At 52.6% G+C, this 25,713-nt stretch overlaps 1 protein-coding gene across 1 annotated transcript; it reads right to left on the minus strand.

Moving 5' to 3' along the window:
- Positions 1 to 9,726: 9,726 nt before the first annotated feature.
- Positions 9,727 to 18,973, minus strand: LOC149462000 (trafficking protein particle complex subunit 5-like). Its single transcript, XM_089677609.1, has 2 exons — positions 18,818 to 18,973; positions 9,727 to 12,253 (listed from the first exon to the last, which is right to left on the minus strand). The coding sequence occupies exon 2, from the start codon at positions 12,248 to 12,250 to the stop codon at positions 11,684 to 11,686; it is 567 nt and encodes a 188-aa protein (XP_089533735.1). The 5' UTR covers positions 12,251 to 12,253; positions 18,818 to 18,973; the 3' UTR covers positions 9,727 to 11,683.
- Between the last annotated feature and the right edge of the window lie 6,740 nt (positions 18,974 to 25,713).

A 25,713-nucleotide genomic window follows, 5' to 3' on the forward strand; every position in this document is an offset into this window, starting at 1 on the left:
CAATGAAAGGCTCACGCTGTCATGTCCGCCCCCTGCCGCTCGGTAGAGGTATCGCCGCCTGAGACGAGCTCTGTGCTGAGCTAAAGCGGATGATGAGCTGTGCTCGCTTCCGTGACACTTTCGCCGCCTGAGAGTTCATGGTAACCCTTTATTTTCCACAGCGAGTGCAGATGAACCTTTACCTACATTGTCAGCACAGCACAGCTAAGGTCTTCCTCTCTTTCCCTCCTTCTCTGCATCCATACATTCATCTCCTGATTAGTGAGGGATATGCATCCACCGCCTAGCTACCAACCCCTGAGCATCCATCCACCGACTGACCACCAACCCCTGAGCATCCATCCACCGACTGACCACCAACCCCTGGGCATCCATCCACCGACTGACCACCAACCCCTGGGCATCCATCCACCGACTGACCACCAACCCCTGGGCATCCAACCACCGACTGACCACCAACCCCTGAGCATCCATCCACCGACTGACCACCAACCCCTGGGCATCCATCCACCGACTGACCACCAACCCCTGGGCATCCATCCACCGACTGACCACCAACCCCTGAGCATCCATCCACCGACTGACCACCAACCCCTGGGCATCCATCCACCGACTGACCACCAACCCCTGGGCATCCATCCACCGACAGACCACCAACCCCTGGGCATCCATCCACCGACTGACCACCAACCCCTGGGCATCCATCCACCGACTGACCACCAACCCCTGAGCATCCATCCACCGACTGACCACCAACCCCTGGGCATCCATCCACCGACTGACCACCAACCCCTGGGCATCCATCCACCGACTGACCACCAACCCCTGGGCATCCATCCACCGACTGACCACCAACCCCTGGGCATCATCCACCGACTGACCACCAACCCCTGGGCATCCATCCACCGACGGACCACCAACCCCTGGGCATCCATCCACCGACGGACCACCAACCCCTGGGCATCCATCCACCGACTGACCACCAACCCCTGGGCATCATCCACCGACTGACCACCAACCCCTGGGCATCCATCCACCAACTGACCACCAACCCCTGGGCATCCATCCACCGACTGACCACCAACCCCTGGGCATCATCCACCGACTGACCACCAACCCCTGGGCATCCATCCACCGACTGACCACCAACCCCTGGGCATCATCCACCGACTGACCACCAACCCCTGAGCATCCATCCACCGACTGACCACCAACCCCTGGGCATCCATCCACCGACTGACCACCAACCCCTGGGCATCATCCACCGACTGACCACCAACCCCTGGGCATCCATCCACCGACTGACCACCAACCCCTGAGCATCCATCCACCGACTGACCACCAACCCCTGGGCATCCATCCACCGACTGACCACCAACCCCTGGGCATCATCCACCGACTGACCACCAACCCCTGGGCATCCATCCACCGACTGACCACCAACCCCTGGGCATCATCCACCGACTGACCACCAACCCCTGAGCATCCATCCACCGACTGACCACCAACCCCTGGGCATCCATCCACCGACTGACCACCAACCCCTGGGCATCATCCACCGACTGACCACCAACCCCTGGGCATCCATCCACCGACTGACCACCAACCCCTGAGCATCCATCCACCGACTGACCACCAACCCCTGGGCATCCATCCACCGACTGACCACCAACCCCTGGGCATCATCCACCGACTGACCACCAACCCCTGGGCATCCAACCACCGACGGACCACCAACCCCTGGGCATCCATCCACCGCCTGACCACCAACCCCTGGGCATCCATCCACCGACTGACCACCAACCCCTGGGCATCCATCCACCGCCTGACCACCAACCCCTGGGCATCCATCCACCGCCTGACCACCAACCCCTGGGCATCCATCCACCGACTGACCACCAACCCCTGGGCATCCATCCACCGACTGACCACCAACCCCTGAGCATCATCCACCGACTGACCACCAACCCCTGGGCATCCATCCACCGACAGACCACCAACCCCTGGGCATCCATCCACCGACAGACCACCAACCCCTGGGCATCCAACCACCGACGGACCACCAACCCCTGGGCATCCATCCACCGCCTGACCACCAACCCCTGGGCATCCATCCACCGACTGACCACCAACCCCTGGGCATCCATCCACCGCCTGACCACCAACCCCTGGGCATCCATCCACCGCCTGACCACCAACCCCTGGGCATCCATCCACCGACTGACCACCAACCCCTGGGCATCCATCCACCGACTGACCACCAACCCCTGAGCATCATCCACCGACTGACCACCAACCCCTGGGCATCCATCCACCGACAGACCACCAACCCCTGGGCATCCATCCACCGACAGACCACCAACCCCTGGGCATCCAACCACCGACGGACCACCAACCCCTGGGCATCCATCCACCGCCTGACCACCAACCCCTGGGCATCCATCCACCGCCTGACCACCAACCCCTGGGCATCCATCCACCGCCTGACCACCAACCCCTGGGCATCCATCCACCGACTGACCACCAACCCCTGGGCATCCATCCACCGACTGACCACCAACCCCTGAGCATCATCCACCGACTGACCACCAACCCCTGGGCATCCATCCACCGACAGACCACCAACCCCTGGGCATCCATCCACCGACAGACCACCAACCCCTGGGCATCCAACCACCGACGGACCACCAACCCCTGGGCATCCATCCACCGCCTGACCACCAACCCCTGGGCATCCATCCACCGACTGACCACCAACCCCTGGGCATCCATCCACCGCCTGACCACCAACCCCTGGGCATCCATCCACCGCCTGACCACCAACCCCTGGGCATCCATCCACCGACTGACCACCAACCCCTGGGCATCCATCCACCGACTGACCACCAACCCCTGAGCATCATCCACCGACTGACCACCAACCCCTGGGCATCCATCCACCGACAGACCACCAACCCCTGGGCATCCATCCACCGACAGACCACCAACCCCTGGGCATCCAACCACCGACGGACCACCAACCCCTGGGCATCCATCCACCGCCTGACCACCAACCCCTGGGCATCCATCCACCGCCTGACCACCAACCCCTGGGCATCCATCCACCGACTGACCACCAACCCCTGGGCATCCATCCACCGACTGACCACCAACCCCTGGGCATCCATCCACCGACAGACCACCAACCCCTGGGCATCCAACCACCGACGGACCACCAACCCCTGGGCATCCATCCACCGCCTGACCACCAACCCCTGGGCATCCATCCACCGACTGACCACCAACCCCTGGGCATCCATCCACCGACTGACCACCAACCCCTGGGCATCCATCCACCGCCTGACCACCAACCCCTGGGCATCCATCCACCGACTGACCACCAACCCCTGGGCATCCATCCACCGACTGACCACCAACCCCTGAGCATCCATCCACCGACTGACCACCAACCCCTGAGCATCCATCCACCGACTGACCACCAACCCCTGGGCATCCATCCACCGACTGACCACCAACCCCTGGGCATCATCCACCGACTGACCACCAACCCCTGGGCATCCATCCACCGACTGACCACCAACCCCTGAGCATCCATCCACCGACTGACCACCAACCCCTGGGCATCCATCCACCGACTGACCACCAACCCCTGGGCATCATCCACCGACTGACCACCAACCCCTGGGCATCCAACCACCGACGGACCACCAACCCCTGGGCATCCATCCACCGCCTGACCACCAACCCCTGGGCATCCATCCACCGACTGACCACCAACCCCTGGGCATCCATCCACCGCCTGACCACCAACCCCTGGGCATCCATCCACCGCCTGACCACCAACCCCTGGGCATCCATCCACCGCCTGACCACCAACCCCTGGGCATCCATCCACCGACTGACCACCAACCCCTGGGCATCCATCCACCGACTGACCACCAACCCCTGAGCATCATCCACCGACTGACCACCAACCCCTGGGCATCCATCCACCGACAGACCACCAACCCCTGGGCATCCAACCACCGACGGACCACCAACCCCTGGGCATCCATCCACCGCCTGACCACCAACCCCTGGGCATCCATCCACCGCCTGACCACCAACCCCTGGGCATCCATCCACCGACTGACCACCAACCCCTGGGCATCCATCCACCGACTGACCACCAACCCCTGGGCATCCATCCACCGACAGACCACCAACCCCTGGGCATCCAACCACCGACGGACCACCAACCCCTGGGCATCCATCCACCGCCTGACCACCAACCCCTGGGCATCCATCCACCGACTGACCACCAACCCCTGGGCATCCATCCACCGACTGACCACCAACCCCTGGGCATCCATCCACCGCCTGACCACCAACCCCTGGGCATCCATCCACCGACTGACCACCAACCCCTGGGCATCCATCCACCGACTGACCACCAACCCCTGAGCATCCATCCACCGACTGACCACCAACCCCTGGGCATCCATCCACCGACTGACCACCAACCCCTGGGCATCCATCCACCGACTGACCACCAACCCCTGGGCATCATCCACCGACTGACCACCAACCCCTGGGCATCCATCCACCGACGGACCACCAACCCCTGGGCATCCATCCACCGACGGACCACCAACCCCTGGGCATCCATCCACCGACGGACCACCAACCCCTGGGCATCCAACCACCGACGGACCACCAACCCCTGGGCATCCATCCACCGCCTGACCACCAACCCCTGGGCATCCATCCACCGCCTGACCACCAACCCCTGGGCATCCATCCACCGACTGACCACCAACCCCTGGGCATCCTCCACCGAGTAGCCACCAACCCCTGGGCATCCAACCACCGAGTAGCCACCAACCCCTGGGCATCCATCCACCGACGGACCACCAACTCCTGGGCATCCAACCACCGACTGACCACCAACCCCTGGGCATCCAACCACCGAAGGACCACCAACCCCTGGGCATCCAACCACCGAAGGACCACCAACCCCTGGGCATCCATCCACCGAAGGACCACCAACCCCTGGGCATCCATCCACCGGCTGACCACCAACCCCTGGACATCCATCCACCGGCTGACCACCAACCTCTGGGCATCTATCCACCGGCTGACCACCAACCCCTGGTCATCCATCCACCGACTGACCACCAACCACTGGGCATCCAACCACCGAGTAGCCACCAACCCCTGGGCATCCATCCACCGCCGGACCACCAACCCCTGGGCATCCATCCACCGACGGACCACCAACCCCTGGGCATCCATCCACCGGCTGGCCACCAACCCCTGGGCATCCATCCACCGAAGGACCACCAACCCCTGGGCATCCATCCACCGAAGAACCACCAACCCCTGGGCATCCATCCACCGCCTGACCACCAACCCCTGGGCATCCATCCACCGACTGACCACCAACCCCTGGGCATCCATCCACCGAAGGACCACCAACCCCTGGGCATCCATCCACCGACTGACCACCAACCCCTGGGCATCCATCCACCGACTGACCACCAACCCCTGGGCATCCAACCACCGACTGACCACCAACCCCTGGGCATCCATCCACCGACTGACCACCAACCCCTGGGCATCCAACCACCGACTGACCACCAACCCCTGGGCATCCAACCACCGACTGACCACCAACCCCTGGGCATCCATCCACCGACTGACCACCAACTCCTGGGCATCCAACCACCGACTGACCACCAACCCCTGGGCATCCAACCACCGAAGGACCACCAACCCCTGGGCATCCAACCACCGAAGGACCACCAACCCCTGGGCATCCATCCACCGGCTGACCACCAACCCCTGGACATCCATCCACCGGCTGACCACCAACCTCTGGGCATCCATCCACCGGCTGACTACCAACCCCTGGTCATCCATCCACCGACTGACCACCAACCACTGGGCATCCAACCACCGAGTAGCCACCAACCCCTGGGCATCCATCCACCGCCGGACCACCAACCCCTGGGCATCCATCCACCGACTGACCACCAACCCCTGGGCATCCATCCACCGACTGACCACCAACCCCTGGGCATCCAACCACCGACTGACCACCAACCCCTGGGCATCCAACCACCAAAGGACCACCAACCCCTGGGCATCCAACCACCGACTGACCACCAACCCCTGGGCATCCATCCACCAAAGGACCACCAACCCCTGGGCATCCATCCACCGGCTGACCACCAACCCCTGGACATCCATCCACCGGCTGACCACCAACCTCTGGGCATCCATCCACCGGCTGACTACCAACCCCTGGTCATCCATCCACCGACTGACCACCAACCACTGGGCATCCAACCACCGAGTAGCCACCAACCCCTGGGCATCCATCCACCGCCGGACCACCAACCCCTGGGCATCCATCCACCGACTGACCACCAACCCCTGGGCATCCATCCACCGACTGACCACCAACCCCTGGGCATCCATCCACCGACTGACCACCAACCCCTGGGCATCCATCCACCGACTGACCACCAACCCCTGGGCATCCAACCACCGACTGACCACCAACCCCTGGGCATCCAACCACCGACTGACCACCAACCCCTGGGCATCCATCCACCGACTGACCACCAACCCCTGGGCATCCAACCACCGACTGACCACCAACCCCTGGGCATCCAACCACCGACTGACCACCAACCCCTGGGCATCCATCCACCGACTGACCACCAACTCCCGGGGCGTCCATCCACATACTGACCACCAACCCCCGGGGCGTCCATCCACATACTGACCACCAACCCCCGGGGCGTCCATCCACATACTGACCACCAACCCCCGGGGCATCCATCCACATACTGACCACCAACCCCCGGGGCATCCATCCACATACTGATCACCAACCCCCGGGGCATCCATCCACTTACTGACCACCAACCCCCGGGGAATCCATCCACATACTGACCACCAACCCCCGGGGCATCCATCCACATACTGATCACCAACCCCCGGGGCATCCATCCACTTACTGATCACCAACCCCCGGGGCATCCATCCACTTACTGATCACCAACCCCCGGGGCATCCAACCACCGACTGACCACCAACCCCTGGGCATCCATCCACCGACTGACCACCAACTCCTGGGCATCCAACCACCGACTGACCACCAACCCCTGGGCATCCAACCACCGAAGGACCACCAACCCCTGGGCATCCAACCACCGAAGGACCACCAACCCCTGGGCATCCATCCACCAAAGGACCACCAACCCCTGGGCATCCATCCACCGGCTGACCACCAACCCCTGGACATCCATCCACCGGCTGACCACCAACCTCTGGGCATCCATCCACCGGCTGACTACCAACCCCTGGTCATCCATCCACCGACTGACCACCAACCACTGGGCATCCAACCACCGAGTAGCCACCAACCCCTGGGCATCCATCCACCGCCGGACCACCAACCCCTGGGCATCCATCCACCGACTGACCACCAACCCCTGGGCATCCATCCACCGACTGACCACCAACCCCTGGGCATCCAACCACCGACTGACCACCAACCCCTGGGCATCCAACCACCGACTGACCACCAACCCCTGGGCATCCAACCACCGACTGACCACCAACCCCTGGGCATCCATCCACCGACTGACCACCAACCCCTGGGCATCCAACCACCGACTGACCACCAACCCCTGGGCATCCAACCACCGACTGACCACCAACCCCTGGGCATCCATCCACCGACTGACCACCAACTCCCGGGGCGTCCATCCACATACTGACCACCAACCCCCGGGGCGTCCATCCACATACTGACCACCAACCCCCGGGGCGTCCATCCACATACTGACCACCAACCCCCGGGGCATCCATCCACATACTGACCACCAACCCCCGGGGCATCCATCCACATACTGATCACCAACCCCCGGGGCATCCATCCACTTACTGACCACCAACCCCCGGGGAATCCATCCACATACTGACCACCAACCCCCGGGGCATCCATCCACATACTGATCACCAACCCCCGGGGCATCCATCCACTTACTGATCACCAACCCCCGGGGCATCCATCCACTTACTGATCACCAACCCCCGGGGCATCCATCCACTTACTGACCACCAACCCCCGGGCATCCATCCGTCCACCTAAAACAAAATTGAGGAGCAGAAAGCATTTGGAAAGCTCTTCACAGAGCATTTTACAGGTGTGAGGAGGAAAATGCCTCACCACCGCCTGCTTTACTCACCACTTGATTGATGAGGGCATAATTTCTACCATGGCTATGGCGGATAGGATCACGGCTGTGGTGTTTTAGCAAAAATGTAATTTGGCTGTAAGGGGCCTCATAATTTCTAACATCAGCCCTGTGACCATCACACTCAAACTACCCACTTTGCATCATTCCATCCCGCACCCCCGATTAGCCCTTCCCCCCCAACATCATGTCATTGCTGAAATTCGGTGCGGTTGTGTCATTCATTCACAATGAACAATTTGATGTTACAGCACTTGTAGTCATCCATACTTCTTCCAGCCTCATAAGTGAAGGCTGGAAGGAATAGCCTGCACTTGCCTGAGCATTGCACCTGAGATCCACTGATTGCAGTTGCAATGCTTTGCAGGCTCCAATACAAAAAAATAATAAATGCGTGTTTTTAATAATCTATATGAAAACATTTTTTTTTCTTTAAAAAAAGGTGGACTATGCAATAGCTGGCAATAAAGACCCAAGCATTAAATTGGACCTTTCCTTCGCCAAAGCAGGGGAAAAAAATAAAACCAAAAAAACCCATTCACTCAGTAGCCCCCCTTCCTCACACTTACAGCATACTGACCTTATATTCTACCCCCCCCCCCCCCCCCCACCAACCTGTTCATCTGCTGGAGCCAAGTATTAAAAAATTCAATATAAGTTCTAAGTTGGTTTGGTTGGTGCCCTCTTCCCACACCTAGGTGACAGTGTTAGAGCCTAATGATTGGCCGCTCGGTCACATGGCGTTGCCCCCAATACCCAGAAGTACTGGATATTTGCTTCAGTGGGAACCTGAAAGCAAAGTATAAGTGTTGGATGGTTGGACACAAACATGACACCAATATCCAGAGTCAGGGCATTCTTTTATAGGATAAGCACACTTCAAATGTAAAAATGTAATTTCTCTGCCCCACTGTCCTCCATAAGAATGTAGACTATTGCACTGTGTACCCCTACCATTGGGAATCTCCTTTCCCTAGTGCTGGGCCTCGGAGACTTTTATTTACCGCAGATGTAAACTCTTTCCTAATGCACTGCGTATTATGAACATTTTGCCTTTATTCATGCAATACTTGTTCTCACCTGTATGCTGCTGATCTCCTGCAGCCTCTTTGCAGTACATGAAAAGTATGGGGGTTGTCATTGTCCTCTTTCTGAATGCTAGTGACCTGGCTGTGACCAAAGAACAAGCCGCTGTAAACGAATGTCCAAATTCCTTATGTCTATGCTTGTTCCGGGTCATCAGCTCAGCTAGCATCAAAGCACCAGCATTATCAGCCAGGAAACGAACATTTGTAAGAAGGAGAGTTCGGCAATAGCGACCCCCATTAATCTAATCTATCCTAACAGATTCCCATAATAGCCCAACGCTGGGCTCAACTCCCTACACAGAACAAAGATCAAGATAAAAGTATACAACCCTCTGATAAAAGGTAATTCAATGAACACTGGGTGAAGCAGAAATACAAAAAGAGAGAATGTTTTAATGATTTTTATTTACAGCACTCAAAAGCTGTAGTAACAAAGTCAACCTTAACAAACACATTAACCAGAGAGCACCGATGTTAAAAGACAAGCTTCTGTTTCGATGCAAACAAAGAAAACCCAGAGGAAGGTTCAGGGCTCAAATTGAAGGCTGACTGCACCCAAAACAGATCTGTTTCTGTCTAAGCACCAACAAGCTTCTTATACCTCTTGGAGACTCAAAATGTGAGGTTACCTAGTTCTGATTGAAAAATCGAAGCGCCATCTAAGTGCAGCAAACCGATAATTTTTAATAAGCTCATAAATTGGCAACTCACATGTTAAAAACTGCAACTCACTTATCAAAAGGTTAAAAACACTTCTGTTGTCCTGGTCCCAGGATCCTGCTGTGCACCATGCAGGTCTCGCTGTCTCTCTCTATGGATATTGTAGCAGCCAAAGCAAGCAGGTGGAAGAGTACTGCAGTCCAGCTTGGAGTGCACGTGCATCAGTCCAGGGACACAGAGCGGTGTGTGAGCGTGGCTACATGTTAAGGAGCATGTATGCTGCTTTCTCAGGACGACAGCTGTGTTTACCCTTCTGATAAGCGACTTGAAGTTTTTAACATATGAGTTGACAATTTATGAGCCTAATAAAAATTGTTGGTTTGCTGCACTTAGATGGCGCTTCCCTTTTTCTGCTTGCATGAATTCACTTCTTACTCTTGGATAGCAGCCAAAAATTTGAAGCAGACCATAGGAGTGTTTTCCTTGAATTCCACATTGGACTTTAATTGGATTTTCAAGGCTGTGTTATACAAAGGCTTAGCCCCATGGTTATAACCCTTTATGCGCCATAAATACCCCTTTACTAGTACTAGTTGAGTCCTTGCTCCTCCTACAAGTCTATATTGTTACTGTCTCACTGTGGAATCCAAAAATTATTTATTCTGGGTTTTGGTTAAAGCTGAACTCCAGAAAAAAGAAAACTCCTCCCTTGCAGTGGGGCTCCCCACGTTCTGGAAAGGTTTACTTTGCTTCAACTGTACTGAAAAGTCACAAAGTAACATTTTATTTACTTATGTTCACCACAGCCGGTTCAAATGCAGTGTAATACATCCTGCTTTTCAGTACAGTTGAACTGGACTGAACTGGGCTAATAGGACAGAAGGCAAACTGCCTTGCCTAAGCATTAGGCTGCTCAATGCATAGGGTGTGAATGGGCCCTAAAAGTACAGTCCTAGGCATCGGAGAATGACCTGTGTGGGTTTAAAAATGAAAAAAAAATGAAGATCCCTGAAATAGAAAATATATTATTTCACCTCTTCAGCAGCTCGAGTCTCCTGCCTTGCCCCTGTTCAGAGCTGGAGCCTCCATAAGGTCCTTTGGCATTCAACACTTCCAGGAGTGTCAGATGTCTGTGGTTCCATCCTCCGACCCTTACACGACTGCTGTGTCCTGTAGTGATGTTGGAGTTGGAGGATGAATAATAGCACATGGCGGGGGGACATCTGCCACTGATCGTAGTGTTGAATGCTCAAGAAACTGACCGAAGCTACAATACTGCAATGGAAGAAAGGTAGGAGACACAGGCTGCCAGAGGGGTGAATATTGTACCTTTTTTATTGCAAGGACCTTCCATCTGGATGATTTTAACCACTTCCCACCTACCTGGCGCATATATGGGGCCCTAGGTAAGTACTTTACTGTGCTGAGAACACGATCCCAGCACAGTAACTAACAGGTACTGGAAAGCTCCCAATGCATACTTGTGATCATGAGTTTTCTGATTATGTAACAGATTATGACTGTCAATCACAGTGGTCACATGATCAGAATACCCACCTCCACCTCCCAGCATTAAGATCCACTTAAAGGGCCAGGAGGAGGCGGTGGGAAGGGGTTACACCCAACGGGACACTTTAATAGGCTCATCCTAAGCACGTGTCCTTTCAGGTAAAACTCCTATTTTCAGCGTCCATCCAGCGATTTGTCCCGAGCAATGACGGACTCATCGAATTTGATCATGAGAGTGGTCCCCTTGTGCCAGTGGGCGGTCACCTTAGCCGGAAAGCCGCTGCAGGTCAGCAGAGCCTCCACGATGCCGGCTGTGAAGGAAGCGCAGTTCAGAGTGCTGTTCTCCTTTGGGACGGATATATAAGAGTTGATCAGAGGGTCCTTCTCAATAATGTAGTAGGTTTTGTCGTCGTCGTTGGCTTGCTCCAGCTTGTCCGCTTCTTTCCCGAATAGCGCCTTCCAGGCCACCACCTTGATGAAGAGCAGAGCGCTGATCACTTTGGTCTCACGTTTGCCGTTCTTCTCCCTCATCACCAGCGGATCGAGGATCCGGCATCCCACTTGCTGGCCCAGCTCGGACAGCTTGGCTTGCAGCTCAGAAACCGAATATACTCGGTTCTGGCAGTACTGGACTATCTCGGAAAATAAAAGAGCAAAGGCGCTGAGGCTGACTTCTGTCTTCGGCCTGGCCAGCGAGCGCTCTAGTATGGAAGATTTACCGCGGCTAAATCGGGAATCCATGATCTGAGGGAGAAAACAGAGAATAAATAACTGCAACTACAGACAAAAAAACTTTTTCTTGAAACGGATGCCCCCCCCCATCCTCCTTATATTAAACCACCACCTTAAAATTGCATAGCCAAATAAATGGATTGTTGGCTCATTTTTGTGTTCCTGTATGCTACTGCTACATTCCTCCTCTTCCAACAGCTCATATCATCAGAAGCTGGCATCTTCTTCCATGTTTTTGGCACCAGTCCACCAATGACATCATATCTCGTGTATGTGTTGTACAAGATCTGATGCTATGTATTATTGTTTATGCGTTGCCATGACTTCCATGAGATCAGTATACATATGAGATCTTCCTGGAAGGCACTGGTGATGTAGCTTTCCCAGGGGGCAGCTGGAAGGCCCATGTCTCCAGTGCCTTATCTAAAACAATCTGTACAATTATTTTTCAACTAGACCGGCCCTTGAACTACATAGTTGATGTAAAAGAGAATGTACAATCAGATTGTATAGGTATGGCTAGCTTTATGCTCACCACACATATTATAATCTGATTGTACAATCTCCTTTAGGCTGTACATGGATCGAAATTCGGCTGGCTCAGCAGGGACACAGCCATGTGTGGCCACTGTGGTGGAACAGAAATCAACGTCTGTACAACTGCCCTGTCAGACTCTCCCCGCTCGATCAGAGCTGCAGGCTATAGCCTGGAATGTTGATCGCTCCACATTCTAATGGTGAGAATTCTCCTAACTGGCAGAATACAATCCTCGGTGAGAAAATTCCCCATCTGCCTTAAATGTGTGGTTGGGGGAATCAATTCAACCCGATGGTTGAACAAAGAAAACAGACTCATCTATGGCCAGCCTTAGATCTACCATCAACTATGTATGTAGGTCGAGGGCCCACCGGACTGCATACAGATTGGTTGGATTGTTTAGGTTTGTCCTCATAGTACATAGTTTTGCTAAGACTACAGGAGATTGTACAATCAGATTGTACGGTGAGCATAAAGCTGGCTATACAGTCTGACTGTACAATCTCATTTAGATCTGCCAACAACTAAAGCCATGGCCAAACATATTGGCACCCCTGCATTTCTGTCAGGTAATGCACCACTTCGCCTAGAAAACGGTTGCAATTACAAATGTTTTGGCATTCTCCTGTCCAGAGAATGCCGAAATGGGAGTAAAGGATTTGTTTGTATTGGTATGACACAAAAAAGTGGAGAGACAAAAAAAACAAATCTGACACAATCCACGGAAAACCCCCAAAATGGACTGGACAAAATTATTGGCACCTTCTCAAAATTGTAAGAAATAATTGTATTCCAAGTTTGTGATGCTCCTGTGATTTGTAATAAACTCCCCTGTATCAATTAGCAGGTGCTGACAATATAGAAATCACCATCAACCAGTTACAATGGTGAAAAATTGACTCCTCCTTTCTGTTGTGTGTCTTTGTGTGCCTCATGGAGAAGAGAAAGAGCAGCAAAGAAATGTCTGAGGATTTGAGAACACAAATTGTGGAAAAGCATGGACATTCTCAAGGTTACAAGTCTATCTCCAGAGATCTTAATGTTCCTGTGTCCACTGTGCGCAACACTGTCAAGAAGTTTACAGCCCATGGCACTGTAGCTAATCTCCATGGACGAAAGAGAAAAATTGCTCAAAGATTGCAACGAAAGATTGTTTGAATGGTGGATAAAGAACCTTGATCAACTTCCAGACAAATTCAAGCTGACCTTTAGGCACAGGGTACAACTGTGTCAGATCACACTATACGTCGCCATCTGAATGAAGAGGGACTCTATGGTAGGAGAACCAGGAGGACCCCACTGCTGACACAAACATAAAAATGCCACATTGGAGTTTGCCAAAACTTATCTGAGGAAGCCAAAATCCTTTTGGGAGAATGTGCTGGGGACAGACAACACAAAATGACAGCTTTTTGGTAAAGCCCAAGCTGCAAGCTGTCACAGCTTGGTGCCCAGAGTAGAGATGCCGGCGCCATGGAGGAGAGAAGAAAAGGGACTGTGCGGGTGAGACTATCGCTGGACCCCAGGACAGGTAAGTGTGTGTTTCTCAAGTCCTCTCTGCTTTATTATTAAAGCGGAATTTCACTCAAAAGTGGAAGCTCTGCTTATTTGCCTCCTCCCCCCCACTGCCAAATTTGGCACCTTTTGGGGGGGGGGGGCGGAGCGAGTACCTGGTTTTGACATGTAGCCGCTCCCACTTCTGGCTCGGTTCGCCACGGCGACGTGACCAAGGAGTTCATCCCCCTCCTTGCTCCCGCAGTCTTCTGGGAACTTTCACAGGTCCCAGGAGACTGCCGAACCAATCAGGACGCGCGGCTCATGCATGTGGGCACCAGGCTGGGAAGCCGCAAGCTGTCACAGCCTGGTGCCCACAGTAGAGATGCCGGCGCCGTGAAGGACAGAAGGAGAGAAGGGATGGCGCAGGTGAGAACATCGCTGGACACAGGGACAGGTAAGTGTGCATTTCTCAAATCCTCTCTTTGCTTCATTATTAAAGCGGAGTTCCACGCAAAAGTGGAAGCTCCGCTTATCTGTACATATACTGGAATTTTTTTTTTTAATTTTTACTAGTAATTGTGGTGATCAGTGACTTATAGCGGGACTGCAGAAGGCATTCTGACACTGGGGGGGGGGACTGACTTGGTGTCACTGAAATCCCCAGTGCTGAAAAAAGAAAAAAAAAAAACACTGACACTGTACTAATGGCACTGGGCAGGAAGGGGTTAACATCTGGGGCAATCAAAGGGTTAACTGTGTGCTGGGTGTGACTTACTGGGGGGGCCATGTATTTGTGCTTTACTGTAAGCACACTGCTTTGTATCTGTGTTGTGCACCAGCTGACAGGGAGGAGAACTGTTTTGTTTACAAACAGTTCTCCTCTGAATTGGAGATCCTCAGCAATCACCAGGCGCCGGCGAGTAATCACCGGCACTGGGACCCAGTGATTGACAGCCGCGGCTGCGAATGGCAGCGTGGGTAGGGCACACGCCCCCTACCCGAAAATGCAAAATCATGCCCTGTAGCAGTATTTCTGTTATAGGGTAGACGGGAAGCGGTTAATAAAAATAAAAATGGCTGGAACTCAACTTTAACAGTTTGGATACATTATATCAGCTGTTCTGCATTCATGTGAGATAGGTTTACACAATGTTGCAAAGGAACTGCTATCCTCAGTATTAGGTCTTATATTCCTCCTTCCTACTTGATACATTGTTTAATCTCTTTATGATCAGTTTTGAGTGGAGGTTCATGATATTGCTGATAGCCAGACAGGTCTCCCAGGCCCGACACCACTCCCACGTCACTTTCAGTCCGGACTCTGTGATTTTATTTGACAACATTGTCAAACTTAATGGTGATGGGTGGAGGTGTATATTCTTTTACTGGAAAATCTTTTTAATTTTTGTTGATTTTTTTCAGGGTTCTGTAATAAAATTTGTTACTTCATCAAACTACTTGGATCACGTTACTTATGCAGGCCATAGATGGGGAGAAAAACTGCAGATTTTTCTTTTAAAAAATGAAAAATCGGTTGTTCAAGTGGCCGACGTTACCATCAATGGTAAAAAAAAAAAATAAAAATCGGCCGATTTTCTACCCGTCTAGAGCCGGCAAAAAGTGTCCCTGCAGAGAGCTCTGCTATTTCTTTGACAGTTCTCTGACAGTTCCTTGACATTTATAGAAGTTGCAACAATGTATCTATTTGTTTCCATTTAGGATACAGATGTTTTTATTCGGAAACAAATAGATACAATGTTTCAACCGCTGTAAATGTCAAGGAACTGTCAGAGAACTGTCAGAAATAGCGGAGCTCTCTGCAGAGACACTTTTTGCTGGACTGGAATTCTTCTTATTTTCATCCTACTTCTTCTTCTTCTTCATCCTCATCCTCTTCTTCTTCTTCATCCTCATCCTCTTCTTCTTCATCCTCATCCTCTTCTTCCTCATCCTCTTCTTCTTCCTCATCCTCTTCTTCTTCCTCATCCTCTTCTTCTTCCTCATCCTCTTCTTCTTCCTCATCCTCATCCTCTTCTTCATCCTCATCCTCATCCTCTTCTTCATCCTCATCCTCTTCTTCATCCTCATCCTCTTCTTCATCCTCATCCTCTTCTTCATCCTCATCCTCTTCTTCATCCTCATCATCCTCATCCTCTTCTTCTTCATCCTCATCCTCTTCTTCTTCTTCATCCTCTTCTTCATCCTCTTCTTCTTCATCATCCTCATCCTCATCCTCCTCTTCTTCATCCTCTTCTTCATCCTCTTCCTCTTGCAGGTCACTGCTCATGCGCAGATTTTTTATCGGTAAAAAAATCGGCCGATTTGCCCACTAATTGCCGCGAAAATCGGCCGATCGGCAAAATCGGCCGATTTTTTTCCAACTTTACCGGAAAAAAAAACGGCCAAAATACCGAAAAACGGCCGACCAAATCGCCCACTAACGATCCGAAAATCGGCCGATTTTATTTTCGGCCGAAAAATCGGCCGATTTTTGACCCAACTATGGCCTGCATTACCTTCTTTCTTAGGGCTTCTTTCCGTTTATCTTTTTGTATAGTTACAGTATATGTTGGGTATTGTGCTCCACACCCTATTTTTAGCGCAATGAAGGGCCCAGTGTCGGAAAATATGGTCTTCATCAGAGGTTATGGGTCTTACAGCAGGACAATGACCCAAAGCACACGTCAGAAATCCCTCAGAAATGGTTTCAGACAAAGCACTGGAGAGGACTAAACTGACCAGCAATGAGTCCAGATCTCAATCCCATAGAGCACCTGTGGAGAGATCTCCAACCAGAAGATGGAAAAAGGAACCCTTCCAATCTGAGAGACCTGGAGCAGTTGGCGAAAAGAGAGTGGTCCAAAATTCCAGTAGAGAGGTGTAAGAAACTCATTGATGGTTACAGGAGGCGACTGATTTCAGTTATTTTTTCCAAGGATGGGCTACCAAATATTAAATAGAGGGTGCCAATCATTTTGTCCAGTCCATTTTTGGGGTTTTGCGTGGAATGTGTCAGATTTGGATTTTTGTTTCTCCACTTTTTTGTGGCACACCAATACAAACAATGAAATAAACATGAGAATGTCTAAACATTTGTAACTGCAACCATTTTCTGGGCAAAGTGGTGCATTATCTGACAGAGATGCCGGGGTGCAAATAATTTTGGCCGTAACTGTACGTGGTACATGGGCCGGCCTGATTATATACAGATTGATTGGATAGTTCAGGTCGGTTCTCATATTCCATAGTTCGGTAAATCAGCTGATTGTACAGACAGACTGTAAATCTGTACGTTGACCAGAATTATACAATCTGATTGTACAATCTACCATCTACTGGCCCATGTACTACATAGTTGGTAGATCAAAAGGAGATTGTACAGCCAGCTATATGATCAGCATACAATCGGATTGTACAGCCAGCTTTATGATCAGCATACAATCGGATTGTACAGCCAGCTTTATGATCAGCATACAATCGGATTGTACAGCCAGCTTTATGATCAGCATACAATTGGATTGTACAGGCTGCCCTCCTTTCTACTTCTGGGTCACCTCTGTCTCCATCATGGCAGCGCTCAGGCAGCTGTTTGCAGCGGCAGAGATGAGACTCCGGTGTAGCCAACTTTATAATCATCATACAATCGGATTGTACGGCCAGCTTTATGATCATCATGCAATCAGATTGTATGACAATCATAAAGCTGGCTGTACAATCCGATTGTATGACGATCACAAAGCCGGCTGTGCAATCCGATTGTATGACGATCACAAAGCCGGCTGTACAATCCGATTGTATGACGATCACAAAGCCGGCTGTACAATCCGATTGTATGACGATCACAAGCCGGCTGTACAATCCGATTGTATGACGATCACAAAGCCGGCTGTACAATCCGATTGTATGACGATCACAAAGCCGGCTGTACAATCCGATTGTATGACGATCACAAAGCCGGCTGTACAATCCGATTGTATGACGATCACAAAGCCGGTTGAACAATTCGATTGTATGATGATCATAAAGCCGGCTGTACAATCCAATTGTATGATGATCATAAAGCCGGTTGTACAATTCGATTGTATGATGATCATAAAGCCGGCTGTACAATCCGATTGTATGATGATCATAAAGCCGGCTGTACAATCCAATTGTATGATGATCATAAAGCCGGCTGTACAATCCAGCTTTATGATCATCATACCATCGGATTGTACAATCTCATTTAGATCTACCAACAACTATATAATAGAAGGCCAAACCTACACAATCCATAGGCAATCTGGTGGCCCTAAACCATCCCAGCGATTTATATCCAGACAGGTCCATCCACTGCATAGCTGATGATGGAAGGAGATCGCACGGTGTGTGATGGGTCTATAGGGAATTGTACAATCAGATTGCACAGTGTACGGTCAGCTCACAGCCGATCGATGTGAGAGGTGATGGCCCTCCCAGAGATGAAGACAAGAATCACCCCAGGAGGGTCCTCACTAGGAAAGGTGGGTGCTGGGGGGGTCACAAAGCTGCCACACACTCACTGCTCGCACAGACGGAGTCCTGTCACCGAACACCGGAGGATCGCCCAGCTGACCAGTCCGAAGCCGCCGTGTCTTCTTCCACTGGCAGAGATCCGGCCAATCAGAGAGCGGCAGGAGAGGTCACAGGTGATTAGACATTGACGTCTGCGCAGTGCGGAGAGAGCTGTCATTGGTTGGATAATGACAGGTGGCATGAGACAGACTAATAGCAAAAGCGATAAGAGGGAGGGGTGGGGTCTAAGAGGAAGGGCGGAAATAAAACACAGGAAAATTACCTAAAGCAAGGACGGAAGTTGAGGGAGGGGTCTGATTGGAAGGACGGAGGTAGAGGGAGGGGTCTGAGAGAAAGTGGAAGTAAAGGAATGGAAGTGTGCTGTAGAGACAACAGGAGGGGGAGGTGCCCTGGCCCGTTTCTCTCTCACTATAGCTGACAAACCCCGCCCACCTTCAGAAACTGAGCATGCTAAGAATTGAATATGGGCGGGGATTCCTTGCCCGTCTTTGATTGCCTGGGGGGCTGTGCTCTAGTTTTAGAGGTGGTGGGCGGGGTTTGTCGGTTACAGTGAGAGAAGCCGCCACTACATCGGAGTCTCATCTCTGCCGCTGCAAACAGCTGCCTGAGCGCCGCCATGATGGAAACAGAGGTGACCCAGAAGTAGAAAGGAGGGCAGCCTGTCACTTCAGGTGTCCTCAACCCACAGAGCTCCGCCTCCTTATCTATGAATCCGCCTCCTGGTCGCCCTCTAGGTGGAGATCCGCCCCTTCCATCACGGTGGATGAGGATTCTGACCCCGCCTCTTCTCCGCCCCCTCGAAGAGTTCTACACCATACTCCTCCTCCTAGGCGGAGTTTCGGTCCTTGCCACATGACCCAATTCAGACTACTCTCCCCTCCCCACCATCATTATACTGCACCACGCCCACTATCCCCTCCCCCACCCTCATTATACTCCGCCACGGCCTGTGGGGGCGCTACACGACCCGATTCAGACTACTCTCCCCCTTCCACACCCTGATTATACTCCGCCACGGCCCGTAGGGGCGCTACACGACCCAATTCAGACCACTCTCCCCTCCCTCACCCTCATTATACTCCGCCATGGCCTGTGGGGGCACCACACAACCCAATTCAGACCACTCTCCCGTCCCCCACCCTCATTATACTCCGCCACGGCCTGTGGGGGCACTACGCGACCCAATTCAGACCGCTCTCCCCTCCCTCACCCTCATTATACTCCGCCACGGCCTGTGGGGGCACTACGCGACCCAATTCAGACCGCTTTCCCCTCCCCACCCTCATTATACTCCGCCACGGCCTGTGGGGGCACTACGCGACCCAATTCAGACCGCTCTCCCCTCCCTCACCCTCATTATACTCCGCCACGGCCTGTGGGGGCACTACGCGACCCATTTCAGACCACTTTCCCCTCCCCCACCCTCATTATACTCCGCCATGGTCTGTGGGGGCACTACGTGACCCAATTCAGACCACTTTCCCCTCCCCCACCCTCATTATACTCCACCATGGCCTGTGGGGGCACTACGCGACCCAATTCAGACCACTCTCCCCTCCCCCACCCTCATTATACTCCGCCACGACAAAACCACTTCTTCGGTTCCAAGACCTTCCATTCTCAACCAGTGTTCCATGGAACCCCGGAGGCTCCTCTAGAGGTTAAGGGTCCTTTGAATTGTGGCTGAATCTGATGGTGCCTGAATAGTTCTGGACCCAATGCCTATTTGAAAAGCCAACGGCAGGACACCAAAGATCTTTTTAGCGGTCTGTAAGAGGGGCCACCAATGTGAGGGCCGTTCTTCCCACCGGCCACCAATGCGAGGGCCGTTCTTCCCACCGGCCACCAATGCGAGGGCCGTTCTTCCCACCGGCCAGCAATGCGAGGGCCCTTCTTCCCACAGGCCACCAATGTAAGGAGCATTCTGCCCACTGATCACCAATGAATTCATTTTAGCAAGGGTTTCCTGAAACCTGAAAATTATTTCAAGGATTCCTCGGGTAAAACTCTTGAGAAAGTCTGTCTAAGAGTTTCACAAAGATGCTCAGCATTTATATTCACACGTTAGGTCACCTCACCCTGATTGCCATGGATTGTCCAAGAGCAGGATGTGGGTGTGTGGAAGTGGCACCATCCTGTCCTAGTTACATAACCCCATTGTTGGTGTCAGGAAACCTTTATAGTCCTTAGCTCCTCCATTTACATGGGCTGATAGTGTGAATTGTCCTCAAATCGCCGAGGCATTATATGTGTTAGTAAGATGGTGAAGAAGGCCACCCACCCAGTGGGGTATTTAGGTTTTGTGCTGCCCTAGGCAACACAAACATCAATTGACCCACGGACACCGACCAACACCAACCCCCCCCCCCTTGTCCCTAGTGGAGAAAGCCTGACATTGACCAACAACACCCCTGCCCCCCACCTGGGAGAGCCTTCCACTACCACCCCCACCCCGGCAATAGGGAGAAAGATACTCATCTTCATCTCTGGACATCCTCGGGAACGAGAATCAGGCTCTACATACAACAGTAACCACTTCCAGTCCAGACACTTTCCTCCTCTTCCGGTCCAAACACTTTCACCCCCCTTCCGGTCCGGACACTTTCTCCCCCTTCCAGTCCAGACACTTTCACCCCCCTTCCGGTCCGGACACTTTCACCCTCCTTCCGGCCTGGACACTTTCAACCATTCCAGCCCGGACACTTCCCCCCCCTCCCTCCAATCCGGACACTTTCACCCCCTTCTGGTCCAGACACTTTAACCCCCTTCCGGTCCGAACACTTTCACCCCCTTCCGGTCCGGACACATTCACCCCCTTTCCGGTCCGGACACTTTCCCCCCCTTCCAGTCCGGACACTTCCCCCCCTTCCAGTCCGGACATTTTTTTGTTCTATAAATGAAAAAATCCAAACATTTTGAAAAAAAATGTTTTTCTTATAAAATTTTGCAAATAAATATTTCATCATAAATCTTGGCCAAAATGTATTCCGTTATCTTTTTAGTAAAACAGACACTTTCACCCCCCTTCCGGTCCGGACACTTTCACCCCCCTTCCGGTCCGGACACTTTCACCCCCTTCCGGTCCGGACACTTTCACCCCCTTCTGGTCCGGACATTTTCACCCCGTTCCGGTCTGGACACTTTTACTCCCTTTCCTCCGGACACTTTTACCCCCCTTCTGGTCCGGACACTTTCACCCCCTTCCGGTCCGGACACTTTCACCCCCTTCCAGTCCGGACACTTTCACCCCTTTCCAGTGCGGACACTCTCACCCCCTTCCAGTCCGGACACTTCCCCCCCTTCCAGTCCGGACACTTCCCCTGCTTCCAGTCCGGACACTTCCAGCCCGGACACTTCCCCCCCTTCCACTCCGGACACTTTCACCCCCTTCCAGTCCGGACACTTCCCCCCCTTCCAGTCCGGACATTTCCCCCCCTTCCACTCCGGACACTTTCACCCGCTTCCAGTCCGGACACTTTCAACCATTCCAGCCCGGACACTTCCCCCCCCCCCCCTTCCAATCCGGACATTTTCACCCCCTTCAAGTCCGGACACTTTCACCCCCTTCCAGTCCGGACACTTCCCCCCCTTCCAGTCCGGACATTTCCCCCCCTTCCACTTCGGACACTTTCACCCGCTTCCAGTCCGGACACTTTCAACCATTCCAGCCCGGACACTTCCCCCCCCCCTTCCAATCCGGACATTTTCACCCCCTTCAAGTCCGGACACTTTCATCCCCTTCCAGTCCGGATACTTTCCCCCCTTTCCTCCCCAGGCCAATTTTCAGCTTTCAGTTCTATCATACTTTGAATGACAATTGCGCGGTCATGCAACACTGTACCCATATGAATATTTTAGCATTTTTTTGAGACAGATAAAACTTTATTTTGGTGGTATTTATTCACCGCTGGGATTTTAATTTTTTTGTTCTATAAATTAAAAAGTCCAAAAATTTTGAAAAAAAGTGTTTTTCTTATAAAATTTTGCAAATAAATATTTCATCATAAATCTTGGCCAAAATGTATTCGTTATCTTTTTAGTAAAACAAAAAAAAATAACTCAAATTAGTTTATAACCAAAAATACAACATGTGGGGGGTGATGAAGATTGTTTTTTTTTTTTCTTACACTGAATACTCTTACTCCCATAAAAGCTGTAATAGCAATCATTTCTTCTCTCTGACTGCATTCCTGCAGCCATTGAGAAATACTGTGTGAGCTGTGATTGGTCACAGCTTGTCACATGGTACAAGGCTGTTGTGAATGGCCCTGTACCATGTGACCTCTGTGATCATTCACAGATTTCACACGTAGTAAGCAATGATGTCAGAAGTGACATCTTGCTTACTACTCTGCATGTGATCACTGATTTGCCAATCACTGATCACATGATCACACAAAGATCCCATACAACAATCGCAGTGCCACTCACTTCCGGCAGCACTCCCATCTGGTCGTTTATGGACATGGTCCAGACGGGAAGAGGTTAACGGGTTAATTTGCTGCATGTACGCGCCCTAAACAGTGACATGGGGAGGACAGTGACATGGGGGGTGCATGACATGGGGAGTACAGTGACATTGGGGGGGCAGTGACATGAGGAGGACAGTGGCATTGGTGGGGGCCATGACATGGAGAGGACAGTGACATGGGGGGGGGCAGTGACATGGGGGCATTGGGGAGGGGGCATTGATATGGGGAGGACAGTGGCATTGGGGTGGGCCATGACATGGGGAGAACAGTGACATGGGGGAGGTCAGTGACATTGGGAGGGCAGTGACATGGGGAGGACAGTGGCATTGGGGTGGGCCATGACATAGGGAGGACAGTGACATGGGGAGGACAGTGACATGGGGGGGGGGGGGCAGTGGCATGGGGGAGGTCAGTGACACTGGGGGGGCAGTGACATGGGGAGGACAGTGAAACTGAAGGGGGGCCATGACATGGAGAGGATAGTGACAATGGGGGGGCACTGACATGGACAGGACAGTGACATTGGGGGGGGGGGGGCATAACATGGGGAGGACAGTAGTGAAGTGCTATACACCATAACCTTATAATGAAAATTATTTTAAAGTGCAACAATGTGTGCCAAGATATAGTGCCATACCTATGTGATCTTAGGTCTAAATAAATTATCAAAACTTTCATAAATAAATTTCATAAATCACACTTAAAGTGATACGTGCAAAAAAAGTGACCAAATTATGTGTATATATCAAATATACACATATATTTCACTCTGAGATAAATACTAATATGTGCAATAAATGATTAAACAACCCCTATCACAAATTATATACCACACTTAGGGCTCGTTCACACTAGGCTGTTTTGCCAACGCTTGCCAAACGCCCCTATAGCGTTTGGCAAGCGTTGGTCCGGCGTTTGCGGAGCGTTTTTTAACGCTCGGCAAACGCTCCGCAAACGCCGCATGCGCGGTTTAGCGGCGGTTGCTAGGCGTTTGCCGAGCGTTAATAACGCCCCACAAACGCCTATAATGCAGTTTGAGTGGTGTTACCGCTCCGCAAACGCCCCGCAACCGCGTCGCAACCGCACCGCAAACGCCGGCCGGGCGTTTGCGGAGCGGCACCATAGACGAGAATAGGAGGCTTCAAAGCCTCCTGACTCGTCCAGAGGCGTCCGTTTTGCCGCGACGCGACGCAAACGCTCCCGTTAGAACAGCACCATGTGCTGTAATGTGCAGAATTGGCAGAGGCGTTTGGGAAGCGGTAAAAACGCTTCCCAAACGCCTCTCTGCCGCCTGCACACAAGGCTAGTGTGAACGTAGCCTTAAAGTGATAAGTGCAAAATAGTGACCAAACTGATACAAAATGAGTATAAAATCACAAAAGTTCATAAATCCTCTGTTAAAGTTCTCAAACCACAAAAAGTTCATGCAAGGTGATCAAAGTGATAATTGCTGTGTTGGTGTCAGCACACTTATCCCCTGTGGCTAAAATGCCCCCTCACCTCCACTCTGCAACCCTAATGGGCCACCAAGCCTTCAGGATCAATCCTAGATCCTTCTCCAGCAGTATCTGGTATCCTCTTTCTGTGGTTCACCTCTCAGGTAAATGATCTGATCTCCAGGCCCCCCTTCGATGTCACTGTCCTCCCCATGTCACTGCCCCCCCAATGTCACTGACCTTCCCATGTCACTGTTCTCCCCATGTCAGTGCCCACCCATGTCATGGCCCACCCCAATGCCACTGTCCTCCCCATGTCACTGCCCCCCAATGTCACTGACCTCTCCCAGTCATGGCCCAACCCAATGCCACTGTCCTCCCCATATCACTGTCCCCCCAATGTCACTGTCCTCCCCATGTCACTGCCCCCCCCATGTCACTGTCCTCCACAATATCACTGTCCTCCCCATGTCACTGCTCCCCAAATGTCACTGTCCTCCCCATGTCACTGACCTCCCCATGTCATGGCCCACCCCATGCCATAGCCCACCCCAATGCCACTGTCCTCCCCATGTCACTGCCCCTCAATGTCACTGACCTCCCCCAGTCATGGCCCACCCCAATGCCACTGTCCTCCCCATATCACTGTCCTCCCAATGTCACTGTCCTCCCCATGTCACTGCCCCCTCCCCATGTCATGGTCCTCCACAATATCACTGTCCTCCCCATGTCACTACTCCCCAAATGTCACTGTCCTCCACATGTGAGGCCCCCACAGTCACTGCCCCCCCTCATGTCACTGTCCTCTCTATGTCATGGCCCCCACCAATGCCACTGTCCCCCCAATGTCACTGTCCTCCCCATGTCACTGCCCCCCAAATATCACTGTCCTCCCCATGTGAGGTCTCCCACAGTACACAGAACATGGAAGTACAATTATTTTAGTAAATATAAACTGCTAAATACCCTTAGTCA

Source organism: Staurois parvus, unplaced genomic scaffold (assembly GCF_062004578.1).
Source record: "Staurois parvus isolate SC_StPar_1 unplaced genomic scaffold, SC_StPar_1.0 ptg000189l, whole genome shotgun sequence".
Taxonomy (NCBI): Eukaryota; Metazoa; Chordata; class Amphibia; order Anura; family Ranidae; genus Staurois; species Staurois parvus.